This window comes from Enhydra lutris, unplaced genomic scaffold, assembly GCF_002288905.1.
Source record: "Enhydra lutris kenyoni isolate GAN:26980312 unplaced genomic scaffold, ASM228890v2 scaffoldscaffold46, whole genome shotgun sequence".
NCBI lineage: Eukaryota > Metazoa > Chordata > Mammalia > Carnivora > Mustelidae > Enhydra > Enhydra lutris.
This window is the reverse complement of record NW_019154130.1, coordinates 16,257,469-16,283,032: the sequence shown is the minus strand read 5'-3', so window position 1 is coordinate 16,283,032 and position 25,564 is coordinate 16,257,469. Positions and strand designations below refer to the sequence as shown.

General features: G+C 56.1%; 1 protein-coding gene across 1 annotated transcript; it reads left to right on the top strand.

Annotated features, from left to right (window-relative positions):
* The first annotated feature begins 15,029 nt into the window (after positions 1–15,029).
* Positions 15,030–22,001, top strand: LOC111156418 (transmembrane protein 119). Its single transcript, XM_022517299.1, has 2 exons — positions 15,030–15,115; positions 19,873–22,001. Exon 2 carries the CDS (start codon positions 19,885–19,887, stop codon positions 20,746–20,748), a length of 864 nt encoding a protein of 287 aa, XP_022373007.1. The 5' UTR covers positions 15,030–15,115; positions 19,873–19,884; the 3' UTR covers positions 20,749–22,001.
* The last annotated feature ends 3,563 nt before the right edge of the window (positions 22,002–25,564 follow it).

Genomic DNA, 25,564 nt, shown 5'->3' with positions numbered 1-25,564 from the left:
CCGGTGGGTATCGGCTGCAGCTGGAGATGGGGTGGGAGACTGGCCCGGCAGGAGGGAACGTGGCAGGCCCTGGGGGCCGAGTCAGAAGTGGAGGGATGTTGGCTCCTGCCCCCAACTCTCCAGTGTGACACGCAAGGAAGGCGTTCAGGGCACTTTGGTGGGAGAGGGGTGTCCACCCTGGGCCGGGGCAGCTGACCCTGGAAAAGGCGGGATTATGCATTAGGAGAAACATGGCTTTATTTGCCCTTTGGAAGTGATGAGAAAGTGATGGGGGACTCGACATCATGGAGCGGGGGACCAAGGCCGAAGGACTAGGGGGACATCTGAGCAGTGTCACCCCGTCCTTCTGGGCAGGGAGCAGGTCCCCACGTTTCCCGCTCCACTGGAGGACACTGCTGCTCCAGAGCCCTTTGGCGGCTTTCCTTAAGGCCCTGTGACTGAAGTGGGCGTTGGGGGATGACAGGTGCTCGAAGCAGCCACCAGGAGGCGCCCGCCACCAGCTTTTGGAGCTGTTGAGAGCTGGAGCTTCCCAGTGTGAGAGTAGCAGGGGCTGCAGAAATAGGGACGGGCTGCAGACCCAGAAGGAGGGCTCCTGGGGTGGATTTGTACCCAAGCGGTGATCTGTGGTGCTCGCCAACCCATCGTTGGTGTAAATACTCCCATGGCTGATTTTGAGCCACCAACTATGCATAAAATAAATGATACAACAAAAGTAAATCCTCTCAAGAACATAGATAAAGCAGAATGTAGTAAAATAATTAGGAAGTGGTGAATGTTGAGTATTGGAGGTTTTTTTTTTTTTTTTATAATTTAACTTATGAAACAACTGGCTTACAAAATTCTGAAAAATCCAACAGTTGGCCCTCGGAGATGGCTATAGGCTGTCTCCCTCGTACCATTGTGCCCTCCTCCTGCCCGACCTCCCCTCGACCTTGGACTTCACTGCCTGAGTCACCCGTTCTTCCATTTGGCACATATATTCTGAGCACTAACATCAACAACATGGCCACGAGTCCCCTCAGACAGCTTGGGAAGGAGGACTTGTATTCTTCTTATTTTACAGAAGAAGAAACTGAGGCAGTCGCCTATCTCAGGTCACACATAGGATCTGGGACTGGAACCCAGACCTGAATCAGAAAACCCTGTTCCTACCACAATGTCGTGCTGTCCTGAAGGTCACAGCAGGGTTCTGGGGGAATGCCGTGCCCGAAACTCTCCCCACTGCTGACCTGTCCTGACTTCTGGAAGTCCCCATTAATCACCCTTGCATCTCCTGGTGGCTGAGGGAAGGCACTGATACTTGCGAAGGTGACAGTGTCGAGAGCAGGTTGCAGTAATGCTGGGAGTCCAGGACAAAGAGAGATGGCAGTGGGAGAGGGCTGCGGAGTAGAGCCAGCATGTCCTGGGCATTTAGTGCATGTCCAGGCCCATGCTGAACACTTCAGCTGCATGATCTACTCAGGCCTCCTGGGATGTGACTGTAATTATTATCCCATTTTACTGCTGGGGAAACTGAGGTTCAGGAGGCTGGATCACTTGCGCCAGCAGGTTGCATTGCTAAGAAAGCAGACTCTGCTGACTTCAGCTCTGGCGGCAAGGAAGGAGGGAGGGTAGACAGGAAATCAGGAAACGGGGGCGGGAGAGGGGGATGCATACTAAGTTTACTCTAGGTCTCTTGTGTCTCCCGGGCTGGGTTGCCAGCCCTGCGGTGGTTTTTCTGGCAGCTGATCTGGGCAGAGGTGCCTCAAACTTGCCCTCTATATCCTGCCCCATCTGCCACGCAGCCAGGCCATATAACTCAGCTATCATGGTGTGTCCATCCTGTGCCAGGCACCATGCTAGCTCCAGGGGATGCCATGTGGGCTCCTGGCCTGGAGGGAGAACTAGAGATTCATCAAAGGATCACCTAGAAAAATAGAAGATCGTGGTGGGGCCCAGAGCCCAAAAGGAGGGGTGCTGGGGGCTGTGAGCATGTGCAATGTGGCCAGACCTTGGGTGTGGGCTGGGGAGGGGTCAGGACAATGTTCGAGGCTGGACAGGTGCAAAATTTTGAGGGTGGTTGTAGAGAGGAGAATGTTCCAGGGACTGAGGACAGTGTAGAGAGCAGGGTGGGGGCTTTGGGAGAATGGTCGAGCCTGGGGCGGCAGGAAGGAGCCAGAGTGGCTGCAGGGGAGGGCGGGGGTAGGCAAGGCTGCATGAGGGTAAGAGGGCCTGAGTCAGCGTGGGCGGCACAAGAGGTGGGGGATCGAGAGATAACTGTGAAGCAGGAAGGGTAGGAGTTGGTGATGCACCGGCAGGTGAGGAGGAGGGAAGCGAATGGAAATCCGAGTGTCTTATGTGAGCATCATCAGTGGAAGGAGCAGGTTGGCTGGTGGGATGGGCTTCGGCCCTGAAGAGTCTCCAGGCTCCGGTCTGGTCCATCTCCAGGCGGAAGGGTCAAGAAGGCTGGCAGAAAAGATGCTCAACATCATTAGCCAATGACAGCCCCTGTCACCCCGTGGCTCCGGAAGGGACTACCATTCGAGGCCCAAGGTACCATGTGCTGACGAGGCCGGGGAGAAGCCAGAACACTCCCACGTGGCTCACGGGAGTGCAGCAGGGCGCAGCCACGCCGGAACCACTGTGGCGGTTTCTTATTAAGTTAGATGCGGATTCCCCATGTTGCATGTTCCCCAAGGTGCATATCCGGGAGACTTCGAAATCCTTTTCCTAGGCATTTCTGCAAAAGAATGAAGACGTGTGTCCCTACAGAGACCTGTATGCAATGTGTATGGCAGCTTTATTCATAGTAGCCAAAAAGCAGGAAACAATCCAAAGATCCGTCATCTGGTGAACGGATGCGTGAACAGTGGGACCTTACTCGGGATAAAAAGGGGCGAGCGGTTGATCCATGAGCCGATGGGGACAAATCTCAAACACACGGTGAGTTAAAGAGGCCGGACACAAAGAGCTATTTGAATGCTATGTGGCTTCCATGATACAAAGTCCAAGAACGGGCAAAGCCGATCTAGAGTGGTAGAAATCAGCTCAGTGGTCACCCTTTTGGGTGATGATCTAGGAGGGACTGGAAGGAGGCTTGTGGGGTGATGGGGATATGCTCAATCTTGGTCTGGGTGCTGGTCACACGGGATCCTCCTCAACTCTTCTCGTCTGACTGATGCGTTTCACTGTGTGGAGCGCACTCCAGTGCAAGCAAACGAACAAGCAGGCAGGCAATGGGTTCCTGAGCCTGGGCACGCCTGCGGGTCGGCTCGGATGAAGGAGCACGCGTGTTCGGGGAGGGCTTGGACATCTGCCCCAGGGAGGCCGGAAGAGACCACGGTTTCTGGGGTCACCCCACCCGTGTCCTGCCTAGATGCAACCCTCCTTCCCTTCAGTGGCTTCTCCTGTGCACAGACACCGTCACTGACTCCCTTCCTGGTGCCCGACAACAGAAGATGTTTCCAGTCTTGTCATTTGCTGGCCATTGACCTAAATGTTTCATGGTCTGGACAGATGACCTCGTCACTCCTCATTCCTCCTCACACATGCTTCCTACTTCTGATCCATCACCTCCTTCCACTACCTCTCTCTGGGGCTCAGCTCCCCGAGGGCCCCCCAGGCATTTTCTGAGCTCACGGTTGATCTAGCCTTGCCTCTGGGCTCCGTTTGTTTGTCCCTCCTCTTCCTGGTTCTTTGCCCTGAGCCCCGGGACAGAAACTAGACTGCCTGGCCAAAAGGTAACTCTAGTTTGTTCTCCTCCCTTCTGGGCCTCCATCTCTCCATCTGTAAAATGGGTGTCTGCGTGTCTGCTCATGCCACTGAGTGGCCACTGTTCACTCGCCTGTTCCTCCCGCTCAGGTGGGAATCTCACGAGGCCAGGTCCTGTGGGTCTTTCATGCCCTAGAAGGCTCAGGAAGGAGACAGAAGTCAAGATGATGCCCCGTATCATCTTTGCCACGTAGCCTCTCCGAGCCTCCCAGTCTAACTTATGCACGGTCAAGTGCCCCGGGCACAGTGAATGGTAAGGGTGCCATTAACCTTACAGAGGCAGGAGAAGTAATGTCAGCCGCTCACTCCCAGGTGCCAACCGTGAGCTTATTCTGTGCTGGATTTGTTGTCTGTGTTTCCTCATGTCATCCTCAGCCTGTGAGGTAGGTCCTATCTTTAACCCCGTTTTACAGATGAACAAACTGAGGTTCAGAGAGGTTCCATGACTTGCCTGAGGCCACACAGCTTGAAAAAAAAATCACAGATCTGGGATTAAACTCTTAGACTTGCTTGGAAGGGCAAGAAGCTGGCTCCTTGAGGAAGGGCTGGGAAAATCCCCCCAAATCTCCAGAGCTCAAAGCCATACCTTGACCTGACCTTCCCTCCGCCACAGAGAGGAGTCCACCCTGGAGGTGAACCCACAGTGGAGGACAGGAGGTGCTGGGAAGCAGCCACTGGGTGCCCATCCTTGGTGTCTTGCTGTGCCAGGGACTGCAAAGGGGCAGTGGGACCTGAAGCCAGGGGCAGGAATGGAACTGCCCTGAAGAGAGTGTGGTCCTTTTCCAACATGGCACTGGTTAGTAATGGCCAGGAGGCTCTCAATCCCCACGGGTGGCAGGGGACCGAGCACAGAATGACACGCAGCTCCTGTGGAACAACCCTTCCCAATGCATTTCCCCGTGGGTAGCTCAGCTGCACTCCGAGGCAGCTCACAAAAGTTGAAACCGCTGTGTATAAGGTGGTGTGTGGATTCAGGGTCCAAACGCAGCTGGCCATGAGGTCAGGCGTGCTCCTCAGGTGGCTCTGCCCCCCGCCACCTGGCTGTCAGCCTTGGCCTCTGGCTCCTGCACTGACTCTGCACACAGCCCCCTCCCTGGCCCGGGATGCTGCATGCTTGTGGGCAGGGATCAGGACTCAGCCTCCAGCGTGACCCCGGCACAAAGCAGGCAATGGGCAGCGTTCGTGGAATATTCCAGCAGCCAGGATAGGCATGAAAGTGTTTTCGAAGGACAACAGGGGAAAATGCCTGTGATGTAACATCACGTGGACTCGGAGCCTCGGTCTTCTCTTCTGGGAAATGGGATAATAACAGTATCATCCCACTGGGTTGGGGGAGGTGTCAGGAGGCTGAATGAGACGGGGCTGGAGGCGAGGAAGTGCCTGATAAATCACAGCCAGCAGGATTACCGAGAGTGGAAGGAAGACTAGAAGGAGGTGCACCAAATCTTTGAGAGGCAAGCCACCCGCTGTGTAATAATAGGTGAACTTTCTTTGTTCCTTTCAGATTTTTCTGTGTTTTCTTTGTATTGTTCAACAAATGGAACAAAACCATAAGTGCTGGGAACTTGGGGGTCCCAGCTTTCCCCGCTGGAAGGGGGAAACCATCCTCGACTTATTGCTGCCCACATGGGAAGACTCTGAGCCCGTGGTCCTCACCTGGGGGCGACTTTGCCCTCCCCGGGGACATTGGCCATGTCTGTGGATACATGGGCCATGCTCCTGGTGTTGAACACATGGCTGGGGCTGCTGCTACTGTCCTCCCCCAGTGCTCTGGACAGCCCCCCCCAACATCAAAGAAGTGTCTGGTTCAAAAGGCCAGTAGTGCTGAGGTGGACACACCCTGCTGTCCCCACTGGGCAGTGACAGACCCACAGAGGGCCCCTTCGCAGAGTTTTCTGGAAACCCAGAGGGGCTTCTGTGTGCCAGCAACCTTGAGTAGCCTCCTGGGGGCTGGAAGGCTGGAGCTATAGCTGCCCCCGCTCTTGCTGCCCAGGAGCCTGCAGAGATGCTGCCCACATCCAAGTTCAGGGGAGTGAGAACGCTGTCACTGGGCCTTGCGGTGGGACAGGCTCAGGGCTGACTTCCCCAGGAAAGGAGGAAGAAAAAGGCCTTTGGACAGGAGACCGGGGTGCCAAAGTGTCACAGACACAGACCCCTTTCCAAGGCACGTGAACCCTGCCAGGGAAGCCATGTGCACATGAACCACCCTCCCCTCCAGCGCTGGTTCTGGGCTGCCTCCTGCTCTCTGGGGGTGATTCTTTCTTGAGACCCCATTGTCCAACCACTGGGTCCCCCAGGAGGGAGAGGCTTCGTATGATTTCCTGCAGAGTTTCAGAAGTGTAGGGCAATATTCTCCCTCTCACTATGCTCTGGCCCATGAGTCTTCTTGTTCTTTCTTCTTCACATGCTCCTGCCTCAGGACCTTTGCACTTGCTGTTTCCTCTACCTGATGTTCTCTTCCCAGATGTCTGCATGGCTGGCACTGTATTATCCTTCTGGTCTCAGCTGGAGGTCACCTTTTCAGAGAGGACTTCTCTGCAGCCCTGTCCATAGGTTTTCATTCCAACAACCCCTTTTTCCCTTCAAGGCACTGATGATGGTCTGCAGGAATGTTGAGATACTGATTTTTGCTGTGCAAGGGCAGCGGCCCCTATCCCTCATATTCACTCTCCCCTCGTCACTGCCCAGTGCCTGGCACACAGTAGAGGTTCAGGGGACAGTTACTGAATGAACATACAAGCAAGGGAGGATTTGCGAAGGCGTGGGGAGGGAGGCAAACCAATGGGACTGACAAAAATATAAGTACTGGGGGTGGACACCAAGGGAGCCTTCGGTGTAGGGCTTGGAGTCTGGCAGTCCTAGTTCAAATCCTGGTTCCACTGCTTACCAGTTGCAGGATGGTAGGCAATTCTCTAACCTCTGGGGGCCTCAGCTTCCACACCTGTGAAATGGGGAGATGAATCCTTGCTAACCCTAAGGCCAAGGGAGGTAACCACATATGTGGCTGACACATTGTCGGTGCCCAGTTGTGGCCCATCTGGGGAGAGATGGTCCCTGGCTTCGGGGCAGACCTGAACCACCTGAGCCACACCTTGGAGGCCTCCCTATCCCCCCTAAACCTCGAAGCCCCACCCCTGTGGTCTGGGGAGCAAACCCCCACCCTGCTGAGCTCTCTGTCGTTTGGCCTAAAATTAGCTTGCAAATTCCTTGGCTGCCTGGCCAGGGCTTCCAACCGACAATTCAAACCAGATGTTCCCAGCTGTTGGGGCCCATCCCCCCCTGGCCAGCGCCCGTGTGTGTCCCTGCTCAGGGAGGTCTGACTTAACCCAGGGCGAGAGGGGCCCACTCCTGCACCCAGGAGCCCCAGCTGAGTGGCAGGGGTAGGAGTGTGGAGGGGAGCCCCGGGCCTGCATGCACACCCCTCCAAGGCTGGGGGTGCCCCTTGCAGACTGGCCTAATGGCATGTGGGGTGGAGGGGTGGGGCTAATTGCTCTGCCCCTTTCCATCCAGTAGCCTTATGGAGCGCCTGCTGTATGCCAGGCTTCTGTGTTCACTGCTGTCCAGATGGTGTGATTCACGTTCTCCATCACTTGTGTCACTTGGTTGCTGTTATTATTATTATTAGCATCTTTATTTAGTGCCAGGAGCCAAGGCTCATTGATTTCTACTAATAATCCCAGGGATGCGGGCTTTTTTTTTTTTTTTTTTTTAGTTACTATAACTCCCACTTTACAGATGAGGAAATTGAGGCCCAGAGGGTTGAGTAATCTACCCCAGGTCGCCCACCTTCAAAGCCACAGGACCCAGAGGTCCCTAAAGGGCAGGTGGTCTTGGGTGTACCTCCTTGCTGTCACCCCCCGTGTGGCCCTTTCCCACATGGTGGGTGGGTCTGGATGTTGGAGAAGGACCCTCTCGGTGAGGATGTCCTGGGCCTGGCTGCAGAAGATGGACTCATGGCAGCTGCCAGGAGTGGGTGGCCCAGCAGGAGCCCTCACCAGCCAAGTTTCTGGCCCCAGTGGAGTCAGAAGCTGGTGGTCAGGGTGGAAGGAGCCACAGGGAGGGCTGGGGATCAGGGTGGCTTTCGTGGGGACCTCATAGGGACCCCTTCTCCTTCCCAGAGATGAGACCTAGAACCACCTTTTAGAGTCCTTGAGTGTGGAAGAGAAGGGTTTGATGCAAGGAGAGAAGTGGTAGAGGGTTTTGTACACGTAGGAACCCATGGTTGGCTGTCTTCATCTATGGTAAAATCCCAATCCCCTGCCGACGGCCACAGAGGCCCTGCGTGATCTGGCCCTGGTGCCCCCTGACCTCACTTCCTCCCACTGTCCCCTCACACTCTGTTCTGGCCACACCGGACACTTATGCTTTCCCACTCTTTGAAAATGCCAGGTACCCCCTACCTCAGGACCTTTGCACTCTCTTCCCGCCACCTGTAATGATCTTCCTCTGATCATCTCTGGCTCAGTCTCTCTCACCCTCAGGGTTTTGCTGGAACATCACCCTCTCTCTGACTCTTCTCCTGGCCAGACCATATAAACATTACTAAGTTACCACTTTGTCTTCCTTGTCCCACTAGAATGTCAGCTCCATGAGGACAGGGATTTTTATCTGCATTGTTTTCTGCTGTAGCCCTAGGGCTTGGGAAGCATCTGGCATGTAGTATGTGCTCAGTATATATTGAGAGAGACAGAGACAGAGAAAAAGAGAGATAGAAGGAAGGGAAGTAGGGAGGAAAAAAAGGGAGAGAAGGAAGATGGGACAGAAGGTCCTAGTGTACAGTAAGGGGGCAGAAAGAAAGCAGGAGAAATGTGGAGTGATGAACTGATGATGCCTTTAGACACCCTGAAGTTCAGGCCCCGGACTCCCCACTTCTCCCTCTCAGCCAGCATCCCTCTGCTCAAAGTCGGGCAGGGGCCCCATTTCCAAAAGTGCTGCAAAGGAATTCAGAAGCATCTTCTCGATTCCTTCCTGTGATGTCATAGCAGGTGGGGCAGGGGCAGCAGGGAATCCCGGGGAGCGATCTGCCAGAGGGCACCCAGTGGGCAGTAGGTGGAAGAGGAGAGCAAGGCCAGTTGGTGGCCCGTGTTTACATTCCTGCCCTCAGATCTGGCTTCCCTGCGGGACTAACGAGCCACGTAGGGAAATGTAAATGTTTACAAGGCAGACTGCAGCTGGCCCGGCCACTGGCCCTCTCCGCCCCAGGAAGCCAGAGATCTGACAGGCTCCCCCTGCCCCCCTCAAAAAAATAGAGGGATGCAGAGGTCTTTTTTTCTTTTTTTTAAAGAAAACTTCTAATTGAGTCCTAACCTACGTAAGCCGCACACAGCTGAAGCATGCACCTTGATTTTTCCATACGCACACACCCACGTAACCACAACCCGGGTCTAGATATTGTACATTTCCAGCCCAGGAGGTCCCTTTGTGCCGCTCCCCAGCCAACAGCCCCCCAAGGATAACTGCTCCTCTGACTTCTCTTCTCATAGCTGAGTTTTGTGTTTGTTCCAGAAGGTCATGTAAATGGCATCACCCAGAGCGTGTTCTTTTGGGTCCAGGTCTTTCGCTTGGTGTATTTATGAGACTTCTCTAAGCTGAGGTCTCCTGCCTCTTTCCTGCCTTGCTGAGAAGTGCTCCCCTGTATGGACATCCCACAATCTATGCATCCGTTTTTCTCTTGGTGGATGTTGGGGTTCTTCCAGATTTTTTGCTCTTAGGGATCAAAGCAATTATAGACATTTTTGTCTTTGTGTGGATGTGTGTTTTTATTTCTCTTGGGTAGATACCTACAAAAGAGATGGCTGGACCATCCAGAAAGTAGATGGCTAACTTCGTAGAAATTGCCAGACTGCTTTCCAAAGAGACTGTGCTATTCTTCTCTCCTATCCATAGTGGGTGAGCGTCCAGTTGTTTGCTGGGGGTGGGCAAACAAGGGGAAATGAGTGGAAAATTTACTCAGAATCACTGAATAACAGAGCTTGGAAAAGCTTCCCCTGACACTTCCTGATTCAGGAAGGGAAATGAGGCTTGGTCACACAGTGTGTGGGGAGCAGAGCCGGGAGCTAATGCAGGTCCCCCCATTTCCAAGCTCTAACTTCCCCCTGGTCTTATCAGGTCAGCACCCAGTCTTGTTTTCTTGGAAGAGTCCTCATGTTAAGCCCTTTCCCACCACAGGACCTTTGCACTTGCTGTTCCCGTGGCCCAGGGAGCTCTTCCTCCTGCTCCTCGAGTGCCCAGTTTCTCTTTATCCTGCAGGCCTCAGTTTAGAAACTTCTTTGGAGACGCTGACCATAGTTACTAAAATAGATCCCCAGGCACCTGCCCCCACCTGCTTCTAAGCTACTCCGTATCCTTTCTATGTCCTTGGTAGCATTCTGCAGTGCTGAGCTATCTTTCTGATTTGCCAGTTGACCTGGGTCTCATCTGGACCCTCTGCTAGGAGTTCCCTGAGGAAGGGGCCTGGTCTCTCTCTTCCCCCATGCAGGAGCTGGTGCAGAGCAAAATAATGTCAGTGTCTCCCCTCCCTGGGCCTTAGTTTCCCCATCTGTAAAACCATTCAGCCAGTGGATGGCATTTTTTGAGCACCTGCTGTGTCCAGGCACTGGGATTGGGGATAAGAGGCCCTGGTTCTGGATTTCAGAAGCTGACTGAATAGAGTCCTATGCCAATAGGGCCATGACAGCCCAGTGAGCTCAGTGCTCCAAGTGGGGAGCCTAGTGGTGCAGGAGCACTGAGTGGTGCAGGAGCAGGGAGGAGGTTGCTGATCTCCCTTTCCAGAGGATGGGGTCAGGGAGGGCTTTCTGGAGGCGGTGACGATTGAGCTACAAGATACACAGGCGTGTGGTCAGACAAGGGAGGCATGCAGGACAATGTATCATGGTTCTCTGCGCTTGGTACAGGTCCTGGCACGCGTAGGTGCTCAGTAAATAGCTGGGGAGTGAGTGAACCTCTCTAGGTTATGGGTGGGGAAACTGAGGCCCAGAGAGATTTCACGGCACACCTAGAGCTCTGGCCTGCCCAAATGATTCTGCCTCGTTGGAGCACCCCACCGGAGGCCACGCCATGGGTGTCCCTCTAAAGGCCCAGACTTTGCTGTGAAGGGGCCACAGCTCAGGCCTCTCCAGCCACATGAAAGGCTTCAGATATTTTTGCCAGGAGGGCAGGCCCCAGTGGCCTGAGGGCTGGGTAATTAGAGGTGGCTCTGAACCCAGCAGAGGCTGGAGCTGGGGGCTGTGGTGGGCCAGGCCACCCCAGGCTCCACTGGGGAGGACCTTGGCAGAGATTCAGGGTGTGGGGGGTTTCCCTCCCCTTCTCTGCCTCCTCAGCCTCGGCTGTTCAGCTGGGCGGGAGCAAGCTTTTAATTGCACGGCGGGCACAGGGTGGGGTCTCTGAGTTGCCTTGAGGCTGGATTATAGGTTGCAAACGAGTGGCCTGGCCTATTCAGTGCCACAGGCCTGCCCGCGCCCCTTGGAGCCATGGTGGTGTGGGGCACAGGGACCATGCCTGGGCCCCACAGCAGGTCCCAGGACTGGAGAGTGTAGAATGTGAGATCCTCGGAGAGACGGAGAGAGTGACAAGAGCAAACTCTCAGAGCATATGGTTGGTTGTCAAACCTGGGAACGCAAGTGGGGAGGTCAGACTGGTCGTCCACATATCAATAAGCATTTATTGAGTACCTATTGTATGCCAGGCACTGTCCTATATGCTGGCATTATGGCCATGCACAACACAGACCCCGCAGACCTGGCTCATCTACTCTTTTTTTAAAAAAAATTATTTTTATTAAAATATAATGTATTACTTGCCCCAGGGGTACAGGTCTGTGAATCATCAGGCTTTTTTAAAAAAATTATTTTTATTAACATATAATGTGTTATTACGGCTCATCTACTCTTAATCGATAATAACCTTCAGGAGCTGTTCTGAAGGTGCTGGGTGCCATCTACCTCAGGGCCTTTGTATGTGCTATTCTCCCTGCTGGGAATCCTCTTGCACCCTTGCCTTGCTAGATACCACCTCCTCCTCATCTTCATGAGCTGCTCTACTGTTACCTCCTCACGGAGGATCCCATGAGTTCTGGGACCAAACTAACCTCCTACAGCACCAGAACTGCCCCATCCCAACTCTTAGCGCAGTGTGCAGTTAGATATTCATCTGTTTGTTTACTTGTTTACTGCAGGTCTCCTTTGACTCTGTAAGCTCTGTGCCTGTGTTTGCTTGTCACTGTCTCCCAGAGCCTGATCCTGGCTGGAGATAAAGTAAATGTCAAGAGGAATTTCTAGAACGGAGGAAGGGCAGAATGTTAGAGCATGGGAACCTCAGTGTCGGCAGGCTTGTGGCAGACATGGAGTCCAACCCCACATTTAGCTGCATCCCAGAGAGGGGCAGGGATTTGCCCGGACCCCCACAGTTGACGCATGAGCTAGGGCTGGAGCTCAGGGGTCTTTTTTTCTCCTGGGGGACCGACATTCTTGCTGTGCTCACACTGAGGGTTGGGACATTTGGCTTCAGGAGAGCATGTGTGTCTCTGTGTGCGTGTACATGTGTGCTGACATGTCTGATAGGTCTGAGAGCACAGGGGCCCTCCTGTGGGCAATGGGCCTCTTGGTGGTGGGAGGGTCCCTGGCCTGGCAATTTCATTTCCGGGTAAGACACAGGGGCTGGTGAAGAAGAAAGAGGTCTGGGTCCCCACATGCTGTTGGATCCCGATGAGGTCACGCTGCTGGGAACCTCAGTCTGCACATCTGTCCAATGGGCTTTCCCACCTTTCCCCAAGCATTCATGGAGGGGAGGAAAACTGCGCTTTGGCGGATTTGGCGGGATGACTCCATCTGTGCAGGAAACAAGTAATAATACTCAATCTCAGTGTGGAGGCCGAGTATGACCCTCCCCCAGAAATGGCCCCATCCCCATCCTTGGAACCTGTGGATAGGAATGTGTCACCCGGCACGGCCAAAGGGCTTTGCGGATGGGATTAAGTTAAGGAGAGTAGATGGGGAGCTCATCCTGGGCTACTTGGGTGGGCTCAATGTCATCCCAAGGGTTCTTGAAATTGGGAGAGAGGTTGGAAGAGAGCCAGAGAGATAGTAGCCTGAGGACTCAGCCCCCTTCCAGAGGAAGAGCCTAGAAGCTGAGGACTGTAGGCGGCTTCTAGATTCTCTCCACCTCGAAGACTCCGGGATGCATGGAGCTCTGCCAACACCATGCTTTCAGCTGAGCGAGACCCACTTCTGATTTCCGACTGCCAGAACCGTAAGATAATGAATGTGTGTTGATCTAAGCCACTGAGTTTGGTCATTTGTTACAGCAACTGTAGGAAACTCATACATTTGGCATGCAGGCAATTTCCTGCCCTCCCGCTCCTCTGACTTCCCAGCAGTCTTGTGAGCAAGAGAGTCTCTATCCTCGGTTTACAGATGACAAAACAGAGCCTCCGTGGGAGGGAGGACTTGGTGGAGGCGGGATTTGGGCCCAGGTCTGTGTGCTTGCTACCAAAAGAGGAGCACAGAACAGGACCCTGACTCAGGCTGGGGCATCTGGGCTGTCCCAACTGGGGGCAGGCCCTGTCTGGGAGGGTTGCGTCCCCTGACTCTTGATTTCTTGGGGTCAGAGTCCCTGTGGCCCTCAGACTTAGCAGAGGGACTCCTCCCCTGGTGCCCTGGATATCCCCTGGCCACTTGGAAAGCGGGTACAGTGACGGCAACATGTGGTCATGTGTGGGGGCGGCATCTCACACCTGGGGGTGCGTGTGTCAGTGTGCGTCCCCCAGTGGGCAGTCGTCCGTTTCCTTGAGGATGTAGGGTTTGGGGGTGATCCCAAGAAAAAATAGGAACTCCGGTTTTATTTTCCAAACAAACAGCTGTTGTCCCCCTTTCTGGAGGTGAGTAGGGCTTGCTGGGACCGCTGGAAGGAATGACAATAATCTGGAGTCCTGGTTCCTGAAGGGTGGGCTGAAGCTGTGGATTCAGGCACTCTCTCTGTCCCATACCTTCTGTGGCTCCCTACTGCCTCATGGATGAGTGATGTTCTGACACCTTAGCCTGGCTCTCACTGACTTCAGCCCTACCTGCTCTCCCTTCTTGTCCACCTCATGCTCCAACCTCATATAATCACACTATGGCCTTCTGGCCCCTCTGCCTTCATCCATGCAGGTCCTTCCAACCAGGATGCCTCTCCTGGGTCTCCTGTCCAGACTCTGCTGGCTCACAGCCACGTCCTCCAGGACAACTTCCTTGCCTCTTCCTCTCAGGGGACCTCTGCCTGCTCTGGGGTTCCCCAAGCCCTTGGCCTGATGCCTCTCCTGCTATGGACCCTTTTCTGTTTTGTAAGAGAGTAATAATGTCTCTGCGTGAGAGCTCCTCGGGGGCTGGCATGTGTCTGATTTACCTCTGAAACCCCACTGGCGCGGCGCCTGGCACGCTACAGATGTTTATGGAGCATGTGCTGAATGAACGAATGAAGGGGTGCGTGAATGAATGAATGCAAAGGTCCGCTGACCCTCCGGAGTCCTCAGGTCAGCCAGAGATCCCAGCGCCCGTGGCTACTACTGGCTTGCCTTCATTTCCTGCTTGAGCCCCTGGACTACACCCTGCCTCACTGTGCCCACCTGTGAAATGGGGCCCCCGGGCTCCTGCTGGGGCTTCTCCATCTGGGGTGCCTTCAGGCCACGGATGTGAGAGTGTCAGAGCCAGAGGGAGCCCAGACAGCTTCCTGCCCACCCTGGCAAATAAGTAAACTGAGGCCCAGATGAGGGAAGAGCCGGACCAGGGCCCGACAGTGGGTGCCTGGGCTCTGCTCCCTGCCCAGGCCCATACCCTCCAGCTGGCCGCTTGCTCTCACCCTGCACCCCAGCCTCTGGAAAACCTGAGTCACAGCTGGAACCAGGGCCGGGGGATTTTCCTGCTCACCCCCAGGGGCCCCTGAACCTCCCTGACCTTGGCCCCCTCAGAAGGGAGGCAGGCCCCCAGCTTGCTGTTCTGGAGGGGCCGTGCTGCAGGACAGCCCTGTCTGTCTGTCTGTCTGCCTGGGCCAGCGCTGGGGACCCCGGGTCGGGGAGAAAGTACCCCATCTGGAGTTCCCCAGCAATGGAGGGGCACTGGCGGTAGTGGGAGCTGGGAGCAGGGTGGGGGGATCATGTGTGGCCAAGCTCAGCCCCGCCCCTCCCCTGTCCCCACCCCAAACCCTCTTAATGGAATCAAGCTGGCCCCGCAGCAGCCCCGGGACGGGAGGCAGGAGGAGGGAGGAGGGAGGCGGGAGGCGGGAGGCGGGGGCAGGAGGGTGGCGGCGGCGCCAGCCGGAGCAGCAGCAGCTGGCACTCCCTGTCGCTCCACCTGGTGGGAGCACCCAGGCCTGTGCACGGAAGGACGGACTGGTGAGTCCCGGCTGCCCCTGTTCCCCGGGAGCCTGGGGGCGCTGGGGGTTTGGGGACTGGGAGCCGGTGCCCGCACTTTGCGGGCTTCTCTAAGTTCCTGTGCCTTCTGAGTGTGTGCTGGAGGCTGTGTGCACGCGCTTGGCTCTGTGCTCAGGGTTCCGGTGGTGGAATGTGTGTGCACCTTCTCTGTGTCCGGTGTGTGGGGCGGCCCGCGCGCGCGCGAGTGTGTGTGTGTGTGTGTGTGTGTGTGCGCTCCCGCGTGCATGGGGGCACGCGTGCAGTTGTGGCCTAAAGGGAGCAGCTGTGTTCTCAAAAAGTGGATACCAGGGTGGTTGTCCCAGGGTCAGCAGGAGGGTCGTGTGGCCCGGGTCGTCCGCTGTCTGTGGTCTGTGGGGGCCCCAGTGTGTGACAGGGGACTATGTCTGTGCTCTTGTGGCCAGAGAATCAGTCCGTTGTGGGTCTGCTGTGCCTCCTCTGTGTGTCTGTGCTGGTGGGCTCTGCGGACTTTCTGGGGTGTCTGGGCTTTGTGTATCCCTGTTGCTGTGTGAGTGTGAGTATGAGTGTGAATGTGTGTGTGTTGTGAGACAGGTTAGTGTGTCTGTGTTGTGTGTCTGTATATTGTGTGTCCCTGCTGCTGCTGCTTTGTGTGGGTGTATATTTTGAGCCTCAGGACTCCCCATCCCTCTCCAGGCCTCCCTTCCAAGGGGCCTGAGTCCCTGTCCTTGGCTGCCCTGGGGTGGGGTGGGGGTAACACTTCAGCCAGACCCTCCTCCCCTAAAAGCCACTAATTGAAGCCAGGTTTTCGTGGGCTGCCCCTCCCCCGCTGGCCACCAGTCTCCGGGTGGGGGTGGGGCAGAGGCTCTGGCCCTTCAGCCTCAGGTTCCTAGGCCCTGGGGGTGGATTTGCATTATTGGCATATTTCCTGACCTCTGGGGGTGCTCATCACCTCCAAAACCCCAAACCCTGAGTGAGATGGGCTCTAGAGGAAGGTCCTACTCCACCATCATGTGGGGCCCAAGAGTTGATACCCCCTCCCATCCGGCACTGCTGTTTCTTGTCCTAACAACAGTCAAGGGAGGTGGTCCTTAGACCCATTGCACAGATGTGGAAGCCAAGGCTCACAGATGACATGCTGACCCCAGGACGCATAGCTGGGCGGAGCTCCGACCCGCTCTCCTCTGGTTGTTAGACCCTGGGCCGTCCATTCCCGGTCTCAGACCTGATTTTTCTCTTGACTAAAATGAGAGGGTTGGCCTGACCCCAGCTCCCAGTGGCCTGTGAGTTTCTGAGCCCTGGAAAACATTAGGTCTCGGGAAGAGAGGTCAACTGTCTCCCAGAAGGAGGTGGAGACAGCTGATGGGCTCACTGATCACTTCGGGGCTGCCTGGGCCAACATGCCCACTGTACGGAGGGGAAACTGAGGCCTAGATAGGGAAGGGGCTCATCATGAAGGGCCACACAGCCATTGCCTTTGAGGTCTGGCCAGCTCCCCACGCTCTGCCTGCACCTTTCCCAGGAGGGGTGTGGGGGACCTGAGAGTCAGGGTCTCGGCCTCTAAGAGCCAGTGATACCTTTGTGTGGCCCCTTTCCTGAGCCTCCGTCCTTCACCCCAAGGGTCCAGGGAGAAGGGGGCCCTTCCCTGTGTCCAGCTCATTGTCATGTGTGTGTGTGTCTGTGTATGTCTCTGTGTGTATGTGTGTATATCTGTGTGTGTGTCTGTGTGTTTCTGTGAGTCTGTGTGTGTCTGTGTCTGTGTATGTCTCTGTGTGTCTGTGTGTTTCTGTGAGTCTGTGTGTTTCTGTGAGTCTGTGTGTGTCTGTGTCTGTGTGTGTGTGTCTGTGCACATCTCAGTGTATGTCTCTGTGTGTATGTGTGTATATCTGTGTGTGTGTCTGTGTGTTTCTATGAGTCTGTGTGTTTCTGTGAGTCTGTGTGTGTGTGTCTGTGTGTGTGTGTCTGTGTACATCTCGGTGTATGTCTCTGTGTGTATGTGTGTATACCTCTGTGTGTGTCTGCGTGTTTCTGTGAGTCTGTGTGTGTCTGTGTCTGTGTACGTCTATGTGTGTGTCTGTGTGTTTCTGTGAGTCTGTGTGTGTCTGTGTGTGTGTCTGTGTGTTTCTGTGAGTCTCTGTGTGTGTGTCTGTGTGAGTCTGTGTGTCTCTGTGTGAGTCTATGTGTGTCTGTGTGTGTGTGTATATCTGTGTGTCTGTGCGCACACACAAACACACACATGCACCATAGATCCTGGGGTGGCTGGAGCTGAGCCTTCACTCAGCAGGTGTAAAGGTTGTCACCGCCCGGGGCGGGGGGCGATGACCCAGTCTACACATAGAGTGAAGGTAACCGTCCGCCCGCCTGGTGGGAAGATGGGGCTAGTGCTGGGCTCTGCTGGAGTAGAAAAGGGGCTGCTCTCAAGCCCGACCTTTCCTGCAAAGCACAGCTTCCCTGTGCCAGACACTTTCCGCCTGTCATCTCCCTCAGACCTTGTGGCTCTGTGATCACTTCCCCACCGACCCCCGATTTACGGGCAGGGACAACGAGGCCCAGAGAGAGCCACCTGCAGAGCTGGACCCAGGGGGAGCCCCCCAAGTCTGCCCATAGCTGTCGTCGGTGGGGAGGAGCCTCGGCCCCCGCCACCGAAGATCTCTCTCAGGCTTGACTTGCAGGAGGCAGGGAGGTGACCCATGGACCAAGACCCCAAAGGTCAAAGCCATCTGCAGGGACCTTTGCTAACACGTTCAGTGTGGGGTGTGAGGAAGGACCCTTCCGGCTGATGCATGGTGCATTCCAGGGGTGCCAGCTCATTTGGGGGTTGCCCCAGGGCACATGACAGCACGTGTGTGGTGTGTGTCTGTCTGTCTGTGTGTGGGTCTGTGTGTGTATGTGTGTAGTATGTATATGTGTGAATGTGGGTGTGTGCACGTATAGAAGGGGAGCGTGTGTGTGTCATAGGTGTGTGTGTATGCTGTGTGAGTGTGTGCATGTATGTATGGGTGTGTGTGTGGTGTGTATGTCTGTGTATGTGTGTGAGTGTGTTTGTGTGCGGTGTGTGTGTCCATAAGTACGTACGTGTGTGTGGTGCAAGCGTGTGGACTCTCAGACTCACCCAGAGGAAGGTTCAAGTCCCAGCTCTGACAGGCACCATCTGTGTGTCCTTGGGCAAGTCACTGTCTGTCTGGGCACCACCAGCCCCTCAACAGCATTGAACTCCAGGGTGGAGTTCTAGGGCTTCTCTAGGGCTGAGCCCCAGCAAAGAGGGTGGGGGCTTCCTCACCACCGTCAGAGCCCAGGATTGTCAGCTCATTTAAAACAAACCTCTGAGTAGTTTTGCCTCTTTTTATGTCCTGGAATTACCTTTGGGTTTTCTTGGTCATCTGAGCCAGTGTGTCCAAATTGACGTCAGTACAATTAATTTCAATTAGTGCTACTTAACTGGGGGGCCTCAGGTCAGTTGGAAGAAGCCACTCAGTGTCCTGACATCATAACTACCTCACTCCCCAAGTCCCCATGGTGACCTGTGTGGCCGGGACTGCCAGCAGGTTTAGGGAGCAGGCCTTGAGGACTGGGCCCCTGAAGGGACACACAGCACAGCTGTCGGGAACCCGACCTCCCCCTCTAGCCCAAGACCTGGCTCTGCTTCCGGGCCCCTGTTCCCCCATCTCGGAGAGACTGTCAGACAGGGGATCCCCAGGCTTTTTCATCTTGACGCTTCGAGCCCCACCGAGGTCAGAAGGGGATTCTCAGGGACAGACAGCCCACCAGGGGCACAGAAAAGGGCTGCTGGGCTTGTCTGAGGGCCCAGCCCCCCTCGGGCTGGTGGGGAGAGCCCATGTTTTAGGAGCCAGCTTCCTCTGCAAACCTGGACCATGCGGAATGTATTAGTCAGCCGGGCTGTCTGGGCCAGATGGGGTCTGGGGGTTCATGGCGGGAGCAGCCTTCCAGCAAGGGGGAGGGGAGAGGGCGGGGTTCATCTGGTTCCCATTTAGTGGTGGACTCAGCTCCAGCTTCATCTCAGGCACGAGGGTCCCTCCACTCCCTCCCAGGCCTCCAGGCCCTGCTTTGTGCCTTAACGTAAGGGTTAGCCACGCTCCTGACATCCAAGCCCTCTGCTGAGCTCATGGAGTCTGGAAGCTTCAAAACGCACGAGTCTCCGGGAGAAGGGTACTGGGACCACAGCAGGGCCAGGGGCTGCTGGGGAGGGGTCCCCCGAAGAGGAGGGGTCGGCTCCCTCCATTGCTCCATTTCTTACTTAATCCCAGCCCAACTGACCATTTCACCCTCCGTGCCTAGCCCCAAACCCCTGCTCTTGCCTGACAGTGACTTCCCTCCTCTGAGCCTCAGTTTCCATACCTGGAACCTGGGGATAATAATAGTACCTCCCCCTTTGGGTGGTTCCCAGGATTCAGTGAAATTCTACTTAAGAAACTCAAAATAGTATTTGGCACTTGGTAAGCCATGAAAGGGTAAATTATTATTAATTCAGCCAAGGTGCATTTATGGAGCACTTATGGTATACCAGATACGGTATGAAACCCTGAGGGTGCCGAGGTAAATAAGAGTCAGTCCCCGCCCTCCAGGACCTCAGGGCGAAGTGGGGTGCCTCACTGGGATGGTCTCAGGATGAAGTGGAGGGGCAGACAAGAACCCAATGTAGAGCAAATGGGGTCCAGGGAAGCGGCCCTGGCTAGGATCTGCTCTGTGTCCCCGGACGCCCCAGAGTTCTACCCCGCGCTCTCTCCTGCCTCGCTGCCTCACAGGTCTCGGACAGGATGGTGTCGGCGGCAGTGCCCAGGCTGGTGGTGTCTCTATTGCTGCTCCTCAGGGCGCTGCCCGTGGTGGCCTACTCCGCACCCCTGAAGGCCGCCTATCTGGAGGACACAGGGGGCAGCGGGGAGGCCGAGGGCTCGTCAGCCTCGTCCCCGAGCCTCCCACCGCCCCGGACGCCGGCCCTCAGCCCTACATCGCTGGGCCCCCCGCCCACGCCCCTGGCAGGCCCCAAGCCCCCCACCAACTTCCTGGATGGCATCGTGGACTTCTTCCGCCAGTATGTGATGCTCATCGCCGTGGTGGGCTCCCTGGTGTTCCTGCTCATGTTTATTGTTTGCGCGGCGCTCATCACCCGCCAGAAGCACAAGGCCTCAGCCTACTATCCCTCGTCTTTCCCCAAGAAGAAGTACGTGGACCAGAGTGACCGGGCCGGCGGCCCGCGGGCCTTCAGCGAGGTCCCTGACCGGGCTCCCGACGGCCGGCAGGAGGAGGCCCTGGATTCGTCCCAGCAGCTCCAGGCTGACATCCTCGCTGCCACCCAGAACCTCAAGTCCCCCGCCAGAGTGGCGCTGGGGGGCAGAGATGGAGCCAGGATGGAGAGCAAGTCTGAGGGAGAGGAGAGCGGAGGCCGGGAGGCGGACCAGGAGGCCCAGGGACGTGGGAGCCCGGCAGCAGAGGAGAAACCAAAACCAGAGGGGCAGGAGGAGCCAAGCCCCGTGGTAGAGGAGGGGGCGTGGGAGGCTGGCCAAGGCCAAGGCCAAGGCCAAGGTGAGCCCGGAGAGGCTCCTTTGTTAGCCCAGGATGCCAGGGGAGCTGCTGATCCCCCTGAGAGCCCCTGTGCTTGCAGTGTTGCCCCCAAGGTCTAACAGTCCTCTGGGGCTGCTGGCCCTGACTATTGGACCCCTTGTGGTCACCTCTGTGGGTGTGGAAAGGCCCTTGTCCCTTACGGCTCCCTGACACCCCCTCCTTGGCCACCCCTGACTGCAGGCAGAGATGCTAGTCTCTGGTGTACCCCAAGAATCTCCCCGGGCTCCAGGACTATTTGCCCCTGTGGCCCCAAAGGGCTGCATCCCAAACAGCGCCTCTGGGGAGGGGGAATGGGAAGGATCCCCATTATATCCGTGACGCTTCATCCCACAAAATTGGCCCCATCACTCAGGCAAACATAGGCCACAAGTCCCCTGTGACGGTGCCAACATTGTCGCTTTTCCATGGAGGTAGGGAAGACACATCAGAGTAACTAGGAGTTTGGGACAAGGGTGAATGGGACCTGCTGAGGCCCCTAGGGTGAGAGCAGTGATAGCGACTGCATTAATGGGCCTGGGGAGGCAGGAAGTTTCCAAGGGGTCTGTGCACACATCACTATGGGTCCCTAAGTGAGCCTGTTCAGGGCTGGGTTCCCCGAGCTACTCAGTGGAAAAAGGATTTGGGGGGCCAAAAGGATTTGAGGAGACACTGCCTCTCTGCTCCCTGTACCCCCTCTTAGAGCACCCCAGGGCTCTGCAAATACTTCAGTAAACGCCCCTGTGGAATCTGGTTTTGACCATAGGGCACTTTTTTTTTTTTTTCACAGCTACAGAGTAAAGTCTCGCAGAGCACACTCTGGAAATTACTGCCCCAAATGTTCCTGAAGGTGCCCCCCAGTTTGCGGTCGCTCTGGGGTTAGGGGCGTGGGTCCAGGGGCTCAGGCCCGCCCAAGCTGTGCCAAGCATCTCTGTCTGGGGACGAATTTCTCATCCCGTTACTGCTACGGGCATGGGATGAATGAATTGAACCTTTCTTGTCAGGCCTCCAAAGCTGCCCAGAAGCTAGGGGGCTGTGTGTGAGGGGGCCCCGCTCTGGGGGCAGTGTGAGAGGGTAGGGGAGGGTTTCTAACGCCCAGCTTGGAGCAGGGGAGCCCTGGCCCCCGACTCTTTGCTCACGTGTGTTGTCTGGCAACCTTTGCTCACAGCATTTTTAAGCCTTTGACAAGGGAGCCTGAGCTCCGTCCTAATTTGGGGGAGGTTCTGGGGGTGTTTCTCTTCCTCATCCCTCCATCTGGCACCCCCCCAACCTCTGCACAACTTTTTAGGTGCTGAGATGTAGCAAACCAGCACAATAAACCTTTATTCTGGCCTGAGTGTCGCTGGTTTTCTGAGGGAGGAATGAGTCTGCTGGTGGGGGTGGGGGCAGGGTATTTCTTTTGGGCTGTTCCATGGCGTGGGGTAGCTTTCTGGGGGAGACACATCAGGCAGGCCCGAGAAGCTGAATGAGATGATTTGTGAAAGGAGGGCAGAACGGGATCCCCTCTGGGAATGTGGCAGGGGCTCTTGCCCCCAAGGCTGAGTCCAGCCCTGGGCTTGCGGCCATGCAGACCTGGCCTCCAAGAGCGGTTCTGTGATGCACTGGGGCTGCAGGAGATCTGCCCGCCTCCTTCTCCAGGGAACACGAGCCCAGTCTCCCGGTTCAGTCTCCCATCCGCTGGCAGAGTGGCAGAGTGGCAGAGGACTAGAACAGGGCTCACAGACAATGCCATGCTCCCGGCACCCTTAGCCTGGGATGGGAGGCGGCCTTGGCCTTTGTCTCTTCGCCCACCAGGCTCTTCCTTGCCTTTGATGGCAAGTTCCTGAGGCCATGCCCTCCCCCCCCGCCCCCTTCCCTGGAGTTGCCAGCTGGAATCCAGATGTGGCTGGGCTGGGAGCATGGGCTGGATCCCCTGGAGTGAGGGGGGCAGGGAGGCCACCCCCCCAATCCCTCTCCTCCGCTGACCCCACATCCTTTCAGAGGGGGCCGGGTTTGAGTTTCATAACACACAATGGCCTCTGTCTCTCGCAGCGGGGAAGGGCCCTCCCTTTCTCAGCCCAGACCGCCTCCCGCCCAAGAATGTAGGGAAAATCCAATGTGAATCCCTGAATGCTGTGTGGCTCTGACCAAATCACTCAGCCTCTCTGTGTGTGACCGCTCCTGCAGGGTCCTAGGTGATTGGAGGTGGCTGGGGTACGCACTGACCTGCATAGCAGATAAAACTCAGGTAACACAGAAGCAGATGTTAGAGATTCCTGGGGAGCAGGCAGGGATGACTTTGCAATTAGCAGCTTCCAGGTCAGTGGCTCCCCATTAATTGTCAACAGGGTCCGCTGGAGGACATGAAGTATGAGGCCTTAGTTACAGCCCATGTCCCCTGGGACTGATGGGGGCGGGGACTCAGGAGGTATTTTGAGCTCAGAACCGGCATCAACCTCTCCCTTACCTCTGAGCTTTAACAATTACTATTCCCTCTGCCTAGGACACCCTTCTACCCCACTCCTTGTCCAGCTAACTCCCCCTCCTCCTTTACCTTCCAGCCTAGATGTCCCCTGCTCTCCCCGACAGCACCCACCCAGACTCCCCTGCGCTCAACACTACTCCTAACTGCTCACAGCTCATGAGCATCTGTGATGTCCCGGGCCCTGCTCTGAGCCCTGAGTGTCATTTACTTGTTGAGACTCCCAACTGGGGAGAGGGACCCGCTGTTGTTCCCATGTCGCAGAGGGGGCGTCCATTGCCTAGGTCCCAGAGCCAGGATCCCAGCCCCATTGTCTGATTCTAGAGTGAGTCCTCCACGGCTTGGACAGCTGCTTGGACGAATGAATGCATGAATGAAGCCTTTGCGCTGGAGAGACCAAGGCCTCACTCCTGCTTAGAGCCCCTCCAGGGTGCTCCCACATTTTTGACGGAGTTACCAGAGGGGCCTTCTGTGGGCACACATCTGGCCGGGCACCAGCGGAGGGCGAGCCTGGGGGTAGATGGCCTGGGGGCCCGTATAGGCTGGGGCTGGGCAAGGGGGAGACCTGAGCTGGAGGGTGGGTGTGGGGGGCTCCACTGTTCCCAGGAATCCGGGAATCTGCCAGGTCTGAACAGGCCCCCACTGTCCCAGGCCTTGTAAAACCACACAGCTGCCCTCAGCCTGGGAGTCTGTTCCCGGACCAAGCCTGCTGCTTCTCTCCCTAAAAAACGAGGGGGAGGGGGAACAAAACCACCTAAAGACATAGCCTCTAGCTCAGTGTGGAAATGGGGCCTTCTGGGGAAGTGTGCTGGGAGTCTGTGGGGTGCTGGAGGGACCTCTTCCATGTGCCCTGACTTTCTCTGATCAGCCCGAGGGGCTGGGCATTCGCTGGCTGGGGGTCATGTCTAAGGCAGGAGCAGGAGGGGCAGAACTCAGGTCTCAGGGCACATTGTCTTGAACCCTCTTGGGGTGATTTATGTAGTTTGGGCCTGGGGGGGAGGGATTGAGGAGGGGGAGACTGCCAGTGTCCATGCCAGCTCTACCCTTTCTTAGCTGTGCGGCCTTGGGTGAATGGCCTCACCTCTCAGGGCTTTCATTTCCCTGAGCATAAAGAGATGATCCTACTCTACCTGGCAGGGGTCTCAGCCTGCAGACTGCGGTTGTCCGAGAACTTTGTAATGGCGGCGCCACCCAGACCGTTTATTTATTTATTTGTTTTATTCATTCATTCAGGGCTCGAACTCACGCCCCCAAGATCAAGTGTCGCACACTCTACCGACCGAGTCAACAAGGCACCCCCCTCACCCAGACCGATGAAATCAGAGTGTCCGAGGGTACGGCTGGGCAACTGTCATGGCCTGGGGGGCTGTCCACCACTGTCCCCCCAACACCGGGCCGGGCGCCGGGCACGCAGTAGGTGCTCTGCGAGTGCGCATGCGTGCATGCGTCTGCGGCTGAGGGAAGCCCTCTGCGCCAATGCATCCACGTCCCCTCTTAACCCTCCCCACATTCCCCACAGAGACATGAGCAATCTCGTGATCCCCTACTTTGCAGATGAGGAAACAGGGCGCAGAGGCTTGGCCCATGTCACACAGATGGGCATAACTGGGATTTGAACCCCCGGGCCTGGCCAGCTCCTCAAGCCGGGCTCTTCCGCCCCGAGCCTCCTGCTTCATGTTAAGAACCTGTTTGTGGGTGCAAAGGCTGAGCCTTTTTACTGGTGTTGGGGTGTCTGTTGCATTTCATCACGGGGCCCACCCTCCCCCTCGGGGTGTTGGCTGTGACTGCCCAGTGCCGGGGGGGGGCCTCCTGTCTCGGTGCTCATGCAGAGAGCTTCGGGCCCCATGAGTCTGTCCCCAGCTGGGATTAATCAGCAACCCAGGTTCCAAAGCGCCCAAAGAGCAGCTGCCAGGTCAGAGACACTGGTTCCCAGCCTCAGACTCCAGTGCGCACCTACTGTGTGCCAGGTACTGAGAACGAATCATTGGCTGCAAATGAGAGGAGGAGATGAATCAAAGAATCATCTAGATGCAATCACGGTGATTGGTAACAGGAAGGGCTGCCATATACAAATGCACTCTGGTGCGCGTCTGGCGCTTTCCTGACGCCAGATTTTCCGCTCTATGGAGGCATAATTGACACGCAGTAACTGCACGTATTTAAAATGTGCAACATGATAATTTGGATAGATGAGCAGATTCATGAAGCCATCGCCAGAGTCAAGATAACACATATCCATCTCCTCTGACCATCTCCTCCTACCTCTTTGCAATCTCTGCGGGCTGTTCCCCCCCACCTCGGTCCCTAGACCACTATTGATCTGCCCTCTGTCCTTATGACTCATTTTTATTTTCTGAAATTTTATAAATGGAATCATATAGGGACGCCTGGATGGTCAATTGGTTAAGCAGCTGCCTTCGGCTCAGGTCATGATTCTA